Source organism: Aotus nancymaae, unplaced genomic scaffold (genome assembly GCF_030222135.1).
Source record: "Aotus nancymaae isolate 86718 unplaced genomic scaffold, 86718_ANA_hifiasm-v0.15.2.pri h1tg000011l, whole genome shotgun sequence".
In the NCBI taxonomy this organism is placed as follows: Eukaryota; Metazoa; Chordata; class Mammalia; order Primates; family Aotidae; genus Aotus; species Aotus nancymaae.
The window spans coordinates 83,643,070-83,657,685 of record NW_026988422.1 but is presented as its reverse complement, the minus strand read 5'-3'; the positions used below and the strand labels follow the sequence as shown (position 1 = coordinate 83,657,685).

The 14,616-nt window shown below is 58.5% G+C and overlaps 1 protein-coding gene across 8 annotated transcripts; it reads left to right on the top strand.

The window, feature by feature from the left end:
* Window positions 1-384: 384 nt before the first annotated feature.
* On the top strand, window positions 385-14,266 carry SLC25A29 (solute carrier family 25 member 29). 8 transcript variants are annotated; one of them, XM_021675218.2, is made up of 5 exons: window positions 424-457; window positions 6,262-6,401; window positions 6,544-6,606; window positions 12,094-12,177; window positions 12,405-14,266. In XM_021675218.2, exons 1-5 carry the CDS (start codon window positions 424-426, stop codon window positions 13,152-13,154), a joined length of 1,071 nt encoding a protein of 356 aa, XP_021530893.1. In that variant the 3' UTR covers window positions 13,155-14,266. The 8 variants fall into 8 exon arrangements, with proteins under 8 accessions (XP_012326673.1, XP_064231285.1, XP_064231284.1 ...); XM_012471250.3 differs by lacking the exon at window positions 6,262-6,401 and having other exon boundaries at window positions 385-457; window positions 6,563-6,606; XM_064375215.1 differs by lacking the exon at window positions 6,262-6,401 and having other exon boundaries at window positions 402-457; window positions 6,563-9,866.
* The last annotated feature ends 350 nt before the right edge of the window (window positions 14,267-14,616 follow it).

Here is a 14,616-nt window from a genome sequence, read left to right as displayed (position 1 = left end):
CGCGCGCCCGCCACGTCCCCCGCGCCCCGCCCGCCCGCGCACGCCCGGCCAATGAGGCGCGGCGGCGGAGCGCAGGGCCCCGGGTGTTGTCCGCGCCGCGCCCGCCCATTGGCCTCGCTCGGCGCCCCGCCCGGGTCCTGCCTGCAAGCACGAGGGGCGGGGCGCGGGGCCCGAGGTGAGGGACCGCGGGCCCGAGGGGATCCAGCCAGCCCGCAGCAGCCGCCGAGGGACCAGCACGGGCCCCGCCGTCGCCGCTGCCGCCGCCATCCCCGACCGCGCCCCCGCCTGCCCGGGCTCCGCGCCAGGAGGGGCGGCCAGGCCCAGCCCCGTCGCCGCGAGCTCGGGGACCCCGACGACGCCCGGCCCGGAGAGGGGCCGCAGGAGGAGGACAAGGAGAAGGGCGGCCTCGCCGGGGACCCGGCCATGGCGCTGGACTTCCTGGCTGGATGCGCGGGGGGTAAGGAGGCCGCGGGCCGGGCCGGGGCGAGGCGTCCGGGGAGGGAGGCCGGCCCACCTGCACGCCCGGGCCTCGCGGCTTCCGCTGGCGGGGGTCGCCGCGTCTGTGAATGGGGACAGCAGTGCTCTTGCCTCGGGCGGCTCTCCTGGGCGTAAACTGACTTGAGGCCCGGGCTGTCCGCAGGGGCAAGTGTCTTGAGCCCCTCCGGGCACGCTCGGACGGGAGGTCTGGGGCGCCGGGGCAGCACCGTGGCCGGGCGGAGGCCAGGACTGCCGGGAGGATGCCCCGCTGCCCCCCGCGCCGCGGTCCTGGACTTGTCTCCCTCCCTCCCCCATCCCCATCCGGCGCGCCCCGGGAACAAGGTCTCCTCCCCCCGCCGTAAATTTTGGGACTCACTCCACCCCGTCCCGCACAGCCGTCTAGCTGGTTTGGGGCTACGGGGCGACCCCCTACCCGGCTGGCCTTGGAGGGCACCGAACCGCTCTGGCCAGACCCTAGGTGCCGAGTCACGCCTTGGAACGCCGCCCCTTCCTACGCGGTTTTGTGAGCTGCTGGGGGCGGAAGGCTGGTGGGGGGTGGGCGGGACGAGCCGGTGTGGGGCACCTGCTCCGAGGCCCGGCCGCGGCCCCGGGGTTTCTCCCCAAGCCGATGTCCCCGGGAGGGCCCGGGCGGGCGTGCAGTCCGGGCTCATGCCCTGCCCCGACCGTGGGCGTCGGGCAAGGCACTTCCCTGTTGGGCCTCTGGCTTCTTTGCTTTTACCTTGAGGGTTAATTTATTCACCAGGGATTCCTGGGGAGGCTAGGTGAGCTATCCGGTGGGTGGTCGGCGGGGGAAATTGCAGAGAGGGCTGGCCCGTTATCCCTGTCTGGTTCCGCCTTTCTCCCCAGCACCTGCCCTTGTTCTCCGCTCTTCATCTGCTTGGATTTGGCTCGAATCCAGCGCTGACAGCCCTGGCGAAAGAGTGGCCAGCGGTGGCCTTAAGTATTTAAACCTGTGGCGTTGGAGCTTGCTTCTTCCCGGGCGAAAGACGTGTTGGGGAAATGGTGTGCGGTGACGGGAGTTAGAACTCCCCGGCCGGTCACCCAGTCAGAAGCTGCCAGGGAGAAAGCCTGGAGTTTGCTGCCGATCGCTGGGGGGTTTCTCCCTAGCGCTGGGTGCCCTAGAGACAGAGGGGGCGTGTCCTCTGCGAATTCCATTCTCACCTTCCCCTCCCGACTTCGATCTTGCTGTCTGTTCCACCCTTGCTCCCCAACCACTTCCAGCTCCGGCGGGTGGGGTGAGGGGCTGTTCCCAGGCCAACACCTTCCAGTCCTTGGGGAGTGTAGATTCTTCCCCGGAGGGGCAGGGTTCCTTCTGCAGTTGTCCTGCGGCCAGTGGTGCTGTCCTGGGAACACCGGGGTTTGGGGCAGGAACACTCCCACTAAGGCCAGGCCCGAGTGCCTACCGGCACACCTGTGCAATCACTCCTCTGCACTCCCGCTGTGCAGGCCTCTTTGCCTGGAATGTCCTTCGCTGCCCACCCTCATGGGCCTACCTGGGAGAGATCAGATCCATGCCCCCTGCCCCAGATTTGCGGGTGAGGCCAAGGACTGGCACTGTCTGGTGCTGTAGCACTGGGGCACAGCTGCCCCCCACCCCCCGCCCAGGCCCTGGTTTGTGGGTACAACCCCCAGGCACATAGTGCCCACCCAGCAAAGGCTCTGCAAGCCTAAGCCTGAGCCTCCCAGGGGACAAGGACAGAAGTCACTTGGGGGCTTCCTCCTGGTCTCATCTGAGAAACCTAGGCCCAGAGAGGTGGGGGCACTAGAGAAAGTCACACCACGTGCTCCTCTGACCCACCAGGGCAGGTCTGTAGTCCTCTCTTCTCCTTCCTCCAGGGCGCTGGGGTGGGGCCTCAGGACAGTGAACTAACTGACCGTGTCCCAGGCTCCAGGTCCCTGGCACAGTCGGAGTCACACTGACAGCCTGCCCCGAGGTACCCCATTTTGGGACCTGCACCCCAGTGGCCCCTGCCTGGCTCCTTCTTGGGCTCTCCCCAACCTACAGGCTCAGGGTAGATGATAGCAATGCTGCTTCTTGGTGGCTGGGGAGGGGGACTGTCTACCCCCTACTATTTGCCTAGTGTGGGTCACCTGTTTTAACTTTCCAGGGAGGCGGGGCCAGCATCTTGACGGACAGCTTCCTTGAGGCCTTGCATGGTGGAAGGTTTGGAACACCTCCTTCCTCTCCCTTACTAGGGGGTCAGTCCCAAATCTTGAGGCCACATACACACTGGGTTCTGGATGGCGGGGCGGCATGGACAGGAGCCAGCACAGAAAAGCTCAGCGAGGGGTGGGAGAACCTTTGAGGAGAGGGAGACCCCAAGAGGGGAGGATGCCTCTTCCCACCACCTCTGCTGCCGGCCATCCACAGGATAGTGATTCCTCCCCACCCCGCCCAGCCCTGGAGGCCATTGGGTGGGGACTGCCCCTGGAGACCAGCTTAGGGATGACCATGGGCAGTGGCTTTGGAGTTGGGAGACAGGGTTCCGCTTCTGCTGGTGTGACTGGGGGTCTTCCCGTGCACTCAGGGAGATGGTGAGGCCCTTGCCGTTCCTGAGGATGGATTCTTCTGGGTGAAGGAGACCAAGCCCCTTGCCAAAGGGTGCTGAAACAAGTCAGGAGAGAAAGTGGGAACCAATGCCTGCCTGGGAGTCCTGACTGGGGCCTCCGGGGGACAAGGGTCTTTCTGTTCTCTCTCTCCCTTGCCCTCTTGCTGTTGCTGGCACCTGGGCAGGTCTGGGGCCAGAGGCATGACCATGCACCTACAGGGAGGGGACCCCACATCTGGACCTGGCTGCAGAGGACATGGAGGGGGCTCCAGGGGCCCCCTGCCAGAGGGAGAGGTAAAGTCCAGCAGCACATCCTGGGCAAGTGTTCAGTTTCCAAAAGGCAGGGAAATCCAGATACTGCCTAAGAAAAGAGATTCTAGAACTAGGATTTTGAAGTTTGGAAAATTTAAAAAGCTGGGCTCGGTGGCTCCCGCCTGTAATCCCAGCACTTTGGGAGCCCGAGGCAGGCAGATCATGAGGTCAAGAGATCAAGACCATCCTGGCCAACATGGCAAAACCCTGTCTCTAAAAAAAAATAATAAAAAGAAAAAAGAAAATTAAAAAAAAAAATGAAGTGGAAAAGAGGATTGACTTCCTGTTTTCAGGATACAAATGCCTCCCAGAAAACCAGAAACCCAAATGGAAATCACCAAAGTAAAGACAGGCTTGGGGGATGCTTCTTCATCCACCTGTGAATGTTAGAGGCTCCAGAAGGAGAAGAGGGAGCAGGTCTGGAGGTGGTAAATATGATGAATAAATAATAGTGGGATGTTTCCCTGATCAGAAGAGGCGTGAATCTGCACAGTGAAAGGGTTGGCAGAGCTCCAGGCAGGGTTACTTTAAAGAAAAAGACACACCCTTGGCATCTCCTGGTGACATTCTTGAAATCCACAGATAAAATCTCAGAAGCTTCACAACAGGATAAATAAATCATTGACAAAGGAGAGAAGAAAAAAAAAACACACATTGGCAGCAGATTTCTCATCTGCAGCACTAAAGCCAGAGGACTGAGGCTGGCCTGGGCCCAGGATTCTTAACCAGAGAGTTCATACTGTTCCCCGGCCAGATTAAGAAATACATTTTGGGCTGAGCAAGGTGGCTCACGCCTGTAATCCCAGCATTCTGGGGGGCCGAGGTGGGCAGATCACTTGAGGTCAGGAGTTTGAGACCAACCTAGCTAACATGGCAAAAACCCAGCCTCTACTAAAGATAGAAAAATTAGCCGGGCAAGGTGGCAGGAGCCTGTATTTCCAGCTATTCAGGAGACTGAGACACAAGAATCGCTTGAACCCAGGAGGCGGAAGTTTCAGTGAACTGAGATCACACCGTTGCATTCCAGCCTGGGCGACAGAGTAAGACTCTGTCCCACAAGAAAAAAGAAAGGCTGTAATGAAATGGCAGTTGACCAGAGACCGCAAGACAGAAGGAGAAGGAATCGTGAATTGAGTCTCACAGTTTCTAGGAAAATGTCAGTGGAGGCTGGGTGCGGTGGCTCACACCTATAATCCCAGCACTTTGGGAGGCCAAGGCGGGCGGATCACGAGGTAAAGAGGTCGAGACCATGCTGGCCAACATAGTGAAACCCTGTCTCTACTAAAAATACAAAAAAAATTAGCTGGGCGTGGTGGCATGCACCTGTAGTCCCAGCTACTTGGGAGGCTGAGGCAGGAGAATTGCTTGAACCTGGGAGGCGGAGGTTGCAGTGAACCAAGGTCGTGCCACTGCACTCCAGCGTGGCACCTGGTGACGGAGTAAGACTCTGTCTCAAAAAAGAAAAAGAAAATGTCAGTGGAAGGTGGCAGCGGAAGAAGAGCCTTCTTGGGGTAGCTCTTACTGGGGTGGGTGGGGCAGAAGGAGGCAGAGAGAGTCATGGGAGAGGTGGTGCTTACCCTGTTTCTCTTTTTTTTTTTTTGAGACGGAGTCTTGCTCTGTTGCCAGACTGGAGTGCAATGGCACAATCTCAGCTCACTGCAGCCTCCACCTCACGGGTTCAAGTGATTCTCTTGCCTCAGCCTCCCGAGTAGCTGGGACTACAGGTGGGCACCACCACGCCCAGCTAAGTTTTGTATTTTTAGTAGAGATGGGGTTTCACCATGTTGGCCAGGCTGGTCTTGAACTCCTGACCGCAAGTGATCCGCCTGCCTCAGCCTCCCAAAGTCCTGGGATTACAGGCATGAGCCACCACGCCTGGGCAGGTCCAAAGTATTGAAGGATGAAGAGGACATTGGGTAAGAGAAAAAGTTCAGTTTGTGGAGATGCATAGTAAATTCCACAGGCATTAAGTGGAAGAGTGAAAATGGGCTGAATGTTAGCTTGTTACTCAACAGACGTGAGCTGTTTTAATTAAACACTACTGGCAGTAAAAGCAGAGCTTTAACAGATGTCCACATGAAACTCCAGGGAGAGGAGCATGGGAGTGAGTCAGTTACCTGACCTCACTGAGCCTGTCTCTCCTGTGAAACGGTGATGAGGCTGCCTTACTCACAGTGGTGGGAAGACTCAGAGATGGTTACCTCCTGCACAGCGTATGGGACTCTGAGAAGTGTTTGTGAGCTGTTTTGGAGGGGTGAACCTTTGTTCTTCTTCTTGAGTTTTTGCTCTCGTCCAGTCTGGAGTGCAATGGTGCAATCTCGGCTCACTGCAGCCTCCCGAGTAGCTGGGATTACAGGCATGCACCACCACGCCCAACTAATTTTGTATTTTTGTTTAGTAGACACAGGGTTTCTCCGTGTTGGTCAGGCTGGTCTCGAACTCCCGACCTCAGGTGATCTGCCTACATCAGCCTCCCAAAGTGCTGGGATTACAGGCATGAGCCACCGCGCCCGGCACCTTTGTCCTTCAAGAGGGGCTGGATTTTTGGTGGGACCTGAAATAATAACCGAGCATGACTGCAAAGTCACAAGCTGTCTCTCTGGGCTCCCTGGCTCCCACTCAGGGAAGGGAATGGAAGTGTCAGCCAGTACATGAGGAGCTGGGGTCGTCACTGTTCAGTCTCTGGCCACCCTGGGGGAGGGAGTAAACCTTTACAGGTAAGAAGAGTGAGGCCCAGAGACACCAAGTCATTTGTGAGCTCGCCAGGCTGAGGGGCGGCAGATGGAAAATTCAAATCTGGGAGGGTCTGACCCCAAAGTCCAACATCCGTGGAGCCCCCTGACCATGCCAGGTGTTTGGATTAATGGGACGTCCCAGAAATAGTGCGTGCAGCATCCCAGAGGACAACTTCTGCTGTCGGCTACCCAGACCAGTCAGCTGTGGAGAGCAGCAGCCCGCAGATGGGACACCAGTGCTGAGTGGGACAGGTGCTGGCTTGGCCTTGGGATGTCACATGCATACCCCCCACTGGACATGAGGGTTGTAGGGCTCACGGGATGTGCCTGCTGCCCAGCAGGTGCTTGGTCCCGTCCCTTTCCCCTTCAGCAGCTCCTGCCAGTCCTCCTTGCCAGAACCCCGTCCTGCCCAGCGCCCTGCAGTGCGTTTGAGGCATGTGGGTCACAAGTCCCCCTCTCCTCCTCCAGGTGTGGCAGGCGTGCTTGTGGGACACCCGTTTGACACGGTCAAGGTGAGTCTTGTCACTTCTTTTTTCGGTGCGTACATTGGAGAGGGGCTCACGGGGTTGGGGTGGCCGGAAGCCCGTTTCAGTATACAGCCTCAGGTGGGCAGCTGCTTTTCCACCAGGCCGGGTTGAACCTTCCTCTCTGGTCTGTCCTGGCATTTCCTGGCTGGGGCTGAACCACATGCTGGGTTCATGGCCAAGTCCATCCTGGGCTTGATTTTCTCCCACCCAGAGCAAGGGCACCCACATTGTTCCCATGCAGAACCCCCCAAACTGTGCCTTGAAAGAAAGAGAAGTTCAGAGAGAAAACACAAAAAAGCCAGAACTCGTCGATATCACCCATGAACGTGACCTTCACGGAGTGGTGATCATCCCTATGGCGCAACGGAGTGATGGTTTCCCACGTGCCAGAGGCTGAGGAAGGGCCCTGTTAGCCGGTTTCTTGATAACACCCCACACCTCCTTGAACCGGGGTTCCAGGCTCTCAGATCCCACACAACGGAAACCAGGGAAATCCATGTCCTCCGGCTGGAAATTCCCAAATAAATCCCCCCGCCCTCCAATTGTGTTTGGGCTGTGTGATCTGAAAATAGCCCAGTGGGCCCCTTCCCCGCCCTTTTCCCTGGGCCCCAGGGCGAGCTGAGTGGTGGGCACCAGGCCAGCCCTGCACCTGCTGGCAGCACGACACGTAGCCCCTCTTTCCACCGAGGGAAGGCAGGCTGCACATCCCAAGCTGGCTTTGCGGGAGACGTCAGGTCTCTTTCTCCTCCGGTGAGCCCAGGTGTTTATTGGCAGAGACGGTGACTTCTTACCATAGGGCTGGATTGCACCCAGTGCAAGAGTGACAGTGTGGCCTTATGTGTTGGCTGTGACCTTAAAAAGTTCTGTCCCTGGTCCTCATGCAGGTCCAGGCCCCTCTGCCAGCTGGTTTTCTGCATGACCTTGGGCTGGTCACTGTATCTTTTGGCTCAAATGTTGTCATTGTGCCAGTGCTCAGCAGCATAATTTACGTTGGATTAAATGCCAGCTCTGAAAAGCACAACTGTTCCACCCACGGTGGGCCAATCTGGGGAGGAAGCTGAAGGGCCAGGCTTTCTCAGCAGGCAGCGACTCCACATTTGCTACACGGGCCTCTCGATAGGGAGGCCGTGCAGAGCCTGCCCACTCAGTCCTCGGCCCCAGCTGTGCCCACGCGCTGCCCAGTCAGGCCACTTGTGAAGCCTCCCCCAGGCCAGAGCAGCCCAGGATAGCCAGGCGGCATCCACGTTGCACTGTGTTTATATCTCGGTCATGCGTTGTGAACGCCTCTCCCAGCCAAGAAGTGCTTCACATTCACTTCCTCTTTCCAGCTCCAAGGAGGCCTGGGCTCTCTGAGCTATGAATCAGCCAGGCTTGCTTCGGGCTCCCGCCCGGCCCCCTCAGGCAGCCCCTTGCAGGCCAGGGAGCACTTTTGTCCTGGTGCTCCTCCGTCCTGAGCCGCCGAGCCCACAAGCAGCACCCTTGAAGTTACTCAGGGACAGGAGTTTCTCCAGCCCATGAGGTTTTTACCCCCCAGACCCTACTTCCCTGACATCTTTAGAAGATCTATTTGTGACCTTTTTTTTTTTTATTTTTGCCACTGTGCTGTTCCAGCATCACATTTGGACGTACCTACCTTAAAAAGCTGAACTTTGGGAGCAGCCATGGCTCAGGCCAGTTGTCCTGGTGCTTGAGGCAGCGAGGCTACGCGTTCGAGGCCAGCCTGGTCAACATAAGAACCTCTCATTGGTCAAAAAAAAAAAGCTGACCTTTTTATTTTTGAGATGGAGCCTTGCTCTATCGCCCAGGCTGGAGTGCAGTGGCGTGATCTCGGCCCACTGCAAGCTCTGCCTCCCAGGTTCAAGCAGTTCTTCTGCCTCAGCCTCCTGAGTAGTGGGACTACAGACGTGAGCTGCCACGCCCGGCTAATTTTTGTATTTTTAGTAGAGATGGGCTTTCACTGTGTTGGCCAGGATGGTCTTGATCTCCTGATCTCATGATCCACCCACCTCTGCCTTCCAAAGTGCTGGGATTACAGGTGTGAGCCACCACGCCTGGCCTGAACTTTTTTTTCCCTTTGAGACAGAGTCTGACTCTGTCACTTAGGCTGGAGTGTAGTGGCGCGACCTTGGCTCACTGCAACTTCTTCCTCCTGGGTTCAAATGCTTCTCCTCCCTCAGTCCCTGCAGGAGAATCACCCTCCCGAGTAGCTGGGATCACAGGCACATGCCACCATGCCTGGTTGTTTTGAGTTGAGGTTCAGCACGTGTAGAACGTGCACACAGTCCAGGCGTACAAGTCATCGCAAAGCACACGCGTGGGGAGCCGCCACCCAGGAGAAACAGAACACGGCCAGCCCTCTCGAAGTATCTGCTCCTGCTCCCATCAACTCCTCGCTCCCCTTCTTCCAAGGCTTCCACTGGCCTAACTTCCTTCTTTTTTTTAAGACAGGGTCTTGCTCTGTCACTCCAGGTGGAATGCAGTGGTGCAGTCATAGCCCACTGCAGCCCCCATTTCCCGGGCTCAAGCAATCCTCCCACCGCAGTCTCTCAAGTAGCTGAAATGACAGGCACACACCACCATGCCTAGCTAATTTTTTTTTAAGTTTTTAGTAGAGATGGGGTCTTGTTATGTTACCCAGCTGGTCTCAAACTCCTGGACTCAAGCCATCCTCCTGCCTTGGCCTCCCAAAGTGCTGGGATAACAGGCCTGGCCCACTGTCCTGACCCCCAACACCCCGGGACCCTTTTGCCTGGTTTGAACTTAATATAATTGCAGCTGTACCTCAGAATCGTCACAGGCCACCTGAGTCCATGTCAGTCCGTGCTGTCACATGCCACAGACCATCTCATGGCTGGGACAGTCACAGTTTATTCTCCCAGGCCCTTGGGACTGAAAGAATCCAAAATTTGGTTCTCCATAGCACGCAGAAATACAGCCACCGTGCTGAAGTGCACGGCCTTCACACGTGATTCTGCACGAGGGGAGTTTTCTGTCCTGCTTCCTTGGACACAACAAGAATCAGGGAGCAGTCATCTTGACCTGTGATGAGGGGGTGACCGGTCATCCCTGGGCAGGGAACGGGGAAGAAGGGTGGGGGCTGGCTGTGGGGCCCCGCGCCTAGATGTGATGTTGAAATTTTGTGTTGCTTTAACCGCCTTTACTTTCTGAGCTAGGGGCTGTCTCCATCCATAGCAAAAGTGTAACTTTGTTGTAGATGGGCGTAAGCCTCACCCTGGAGAGCGCTAGTAAGTACAGACCAGGTGAACCAGACCCCACCCTGGACCCCACCCTGCCATGCCCATCTCCCCAACCCCACAGTTCCCTCCGTGACAGGGGACAGGGAGGGTATGAGGCAAGCTTGGGCCCAGCACAGGTCCTGGGGTGGGGGCCCAGGCTGGTCAAAAAAAATCAGCCCCCTCTGGATTGGGGGCACCTGCGGGGAGCTGGGAGCTTCCTGAGCTTGAGTACAAATGACTAGTTTCCCAGGGGTGGGCCCGTTCCCATCAGTACTCAAAGGAGATCCTGTCACCCCAAGATTTTAAGAGCCTCGGCTGTAGATTACAAGACTTGGGACATCTCCCAGAGAGCCAGGGCTCGTCACAGACTGAGGGGTCAGAAACAAACTGGGGAGAGGCCTCTGCCCACAGTGGTGGGAGCAGCTGAGTTGACCTAAGCGTGACGTTCCCCAGCTGGCTAGACTTGGGCATTCACCCGTGTCTGTGGCCCGCGGAGGCTTCACAACACTCCCCAGGTGGCACCGAATATCAGACCTGGGAAGGGACAGCTCCATGCCACATAAGTTCTGCTCACACAGCCCTCTTAGTGCCAGTGTTGGGGCTGCAGGAGGAAGAGAGAGATCCCCACTAGAGACCCTAGATCACCGAAGGGAAAGCAGCAGAGCTCACATCAAGGTGCTGGCTGAGAGCTGGGCCTCCAGGGTGGGCGGGTGCTTCAGCGAATCGCTACAGCGGGAACCAGTGGCCCAGTTTCTCAAAGCATTGGCTTCCAGCTGCTGAGGTCCTGCGGGTACCGAGGTGCGGCTTGTTTCCTAACAAAACATTTTTTGTAAGTTCATTCACCAATAGAGGACCCACCTCTTCTGGTGAAGAGAATTGGAAAAGGTTACAAAATCCAGCTAAAGCCTGGCTGTTCCCCAGTGAGGGCTTTGCTTTGCCAGCACCCCCGTCCCACCCTCACCCCAACCAACACAGCCGCTCCTGTCCCTGGAGAGGACAGCTTTGGCCAAGTTATAAAATATCTCTGAGCCTCAGTCTTCCCATCTTGGAAATGGGGGCAGTTGTTCCAATGCCCAGAGATAATGAATGTGAAGCCCTCCCCTGTCCCAAAGGCACTTGCTCTGTGGCCCTCGCTGTGAGAATGGTCATTTTTCAGTCAGACCTAGGGAACCAGACCCTGAGAATGTGACTTGACCTAGTTTCCTCCCACCCCCTCCCAATAACTCTGAGCCTGCTGTGGAGCAGAGATAAGCTCATAGGCAACAAAGAGCGCTTTGACATGGAAGAGGTTCTGGGCCACTGGCTCGCGGGCGGCCGGGCCTGACCAATGTCCCAGGCCCCAGAGCTGCTGGAGCTGCTGACGTGGGTCCCCAGGGGGGTTGCTGGCTGTTCTCTTGCTGCCGCTCTGTTAACTCATAACTGTTCTTCTCACGAGAGGCTACTGGCAGAGGCCAGGCAGGAGTTTCTGGAGCCAAGGCTCATTGCTTTTATTTTATTTTTATTTATTTATTGAAGTGAAGTGTCGCTTTCTTGCCCAGGCTGGAGGCAGTGGCGTGCTCTCACTGTATCCTCTGCCTCCTGGGTTCAAGCAATTCTCCCACCTCAGCCTCCGGAGTAGCTGGGATTACAGGTGTGTGCCACCATGCCCAGCTAATTTTTAGAGACATGGTTTCGCCACGTTGGCCAGGCTGGTCTCGAACTTCTGACCTTAAGTGATCCACCCGCCTCGGCCTCCCAAAGTGCTGGGATTACAGGCATGAGCCACAGCGCCCAGCCAGGCTCATCACTTTTAGCACCTATTGCCTTGAAGCCAGTCCCTGATGGGACATTAGGCCAGGGGCCCTTAAGCCATGGTCTGGGACATGGGCTGCTCACGCAGCAGTATGGCAGGCATCACCCGGAGAATGGGCTGGTCTCAGGAGGTTGTTCATGCCCCGCTGGCAGTGCACTGTGCAGCCCCAGTGTAAACAGAAGGCTCAACCTCAACTGGTCTGAGATCTTGGGGACCCCTGCCCTGTCTCCAGCAGCCTGTCCCTGTAGCTGTTTGCCCACTGGCACCCCACCCTGAGGAGGCATGGACAGCTGGCCCGCCCTGCCCTGGAATTACAAAAGCCTCAGACTGCGGCTGAGTGCCCCGCCTCCTTGGGAGACCCTCCCAGGCAGCCTGAGTGTTGGAGCAGGGAGCTGGGTGCTCTGGCCCCACCTGTCCGCCTCTCACTGGGCCCTCTCCTTCCAGGTGCGGCTTCAGGTCCAGAGTGTGGACAAGCCTCAGTACCACGGGACCTTGCACTGCTTCAAGTCCATCATCAAGCAAGAGAGCGTGAGTAGCCTGGCCTGCTGGGGCTTGGGAGGCACAGGATGGGGAGCCAGCCCCGGGCCGCCACTGCCCCAGACCAGAGAGCTGGGAAGGACGATGTCAGGACGGCCGCGAGGCCACTCAGGACTTAGGTTCTCGCAAAATTCTGCTTCATCCTCATGAGCCCGTGGGGTGGGCTGGAGCTGTCATGCCCCCCGACCCTAGCCCTGAGGGCATCTCTGTCCCCGCAGGTGCTGGGCCTGTACAGGGGCCTGGGCTCGCCGCTCATGGGGCTCACCTTCATCAACGCGCTGGTGTTCGGGGTGCAGGGCAACACCCTCCGGGCCCTGGGCCATGACTCGCCGATGAACCAGTTCCTGGCGGGCGCCGCGGCAGGCGCCATTCAGTGCGTCATCTGCTGCCCCATGGAGCTGGCCAAGACGCGGCTGCAGCTGCAGGACACGGGCCCGGGGCGCGCCTACAAGGGCTCGCTGGACTGCCTGGCGCAGATCTACGGAAACGAGGGGCTGCGCGGCGTCAACCGGGGCATGGTGTCCACGCTGCTGCGCGAGACGCCCAGCTTCGGCGTCTACTTCCTCACCTACGACGTGCTCACGCGGGCACTGGGCTGCGAGCCGGGCGACCGCCTGCTGGTGCCCAAGCTGCTGCTGGCGGGCGGCACGTCGGGCATCATGTCCTGGCTCTCCACCTACCCCGTGGACGTGGTCAAATCGCGGCTGCAGGCGGACGGGCTGCGGGGCGCTCCGCGCTACCGCGGCATCCTGGACTGCGTGCGCCAGAGCTACCGCGCCGAGGGCTGGCGCGTCTTCACGCGGGGACTGGCGTCCACGCTGCTGCGCGCCTTCCCCGTCAACGCTGCCACTTTCGCCACCGTCACTGTGGTGCTCACCTATGCGCGTGGCGAGGAGGCCAGGCCCGAGGGCGAGGCTGTGCCCGCTGCCCCTGCGGGACCCGCCCTTGCGCAGCCCTCCAGCCTGTGAGGCTCGCCCCCTGCCTCCTTCCCCGGCGCCCTTCTCGGAAACTCGAGACGTAAATTGGCCCCTGAGCCGACTGCCCTGCTCCAGCTGGGATGCTGTGGGCTGTGGACTCTGTCAGACCTGGGTTGAATGTTGCTTATCAGCTGGGTGACTTTGGCCGAGAACTTCACTCCGCTGGCCTCTGTATTCTCACCTATGAAATAGGGACCCTCATATCCACATTGTAGAGCCAAGGTCAGAGATTATTCCGCGCGGCAGCCGGCACTGGGCCTGGCTGAGACCATGCTGTGCCCCGCACCATTAGCCTGGAAACCCAGGCAGACACTCCAGCTCCTTCCCGCGTCCCGGCCATGCCATTGTGCTTCTGCCCTACAGGCTGGCGCCTGGGGGGTCTCTGATGGCCCACCAATGGGCAGCCCAGGGACCGGCTAACTCCGCACATCCTCCACCCAGCAGGCTCGTTGGCCACCCCTCTGGTCTTTAAAGGTTAGGGATAGAGGACACCTTAGTGTGCCTCCTGGTGCCGAAAAAAACGGATCCTCTGCGTACCCCAGCTTCTCCACATGACACCGCTAGGGGTACCCCGGCTGCTGCCACTCCAGAGGGTGAACTGGGGACCCTCTGCCCTCCAGGAAGCCATGGCATCTGCTGGAGGCACCATATCAGCCCACAGGACTAGGGTGGGGAGCAGACAGGCCAGTGGGTGGAGGTCTTGACAGTTCAAGTGTGATGCAGCTGTGGCAAGGAGAAATCCTTCCACCTTTCCAGCCTCAGGCTGCCCAGCTGTGAGTCTCTGGCCCAACCCCCTACTGCCAGCCAGGATCCCCCGAAGTGTGCAGAGGGCTCAGCAGAGAGCAGTATGAGACATCCCTCACTAGGGCTGGAACACCTCTGCCCACAGCACATGGTGCCTCCGAGGCATTCTCAGTGCCAGGGCTCTTTCCCTGTGAAGGTGCAGGGCCTGCTAGTGGGGTGGCTAGTTGGGGTCTGGGGCAGAAGAGGGCCATTCCAGGCATCCTGGGGAATGTGCTCAGTGAGGACAACACTGGGCTTTGCACAGCCTGGCATCGCGCTACAGAACCCGTCAAGGGAATAAAGTGTTCTTTGTTTTCTAAGTGGTGCGGCTGCCTTTGCATGTGGTGGAGGAAAGGGCTTCATTCAACACCCTCGCCCCGGAGTCCAAGGGGCTGGCTCAGGGCTCTGTGTGCCCTCCGATCCTGACGACGGCCTTGGCCATGTGACCTGGGTGGTTATGGATAAATCTGAGAGCCTCAGTTTCCTCATCTGCAAGGTGAGCTAATGAAGGCGTGAGGATTGAAATGTCAAGCTTATGAACACGCTGGGTACAGCCTCAGCCATTCAGCAAATGCCTCTGCTGTCATCATCCCAGCAATGAGAGGCCTGTGGCGAGGGACACTGGCAGCGGGGCAGCAGGGGTTGGGGGTGTCCCAAAAACAGCCTCCTG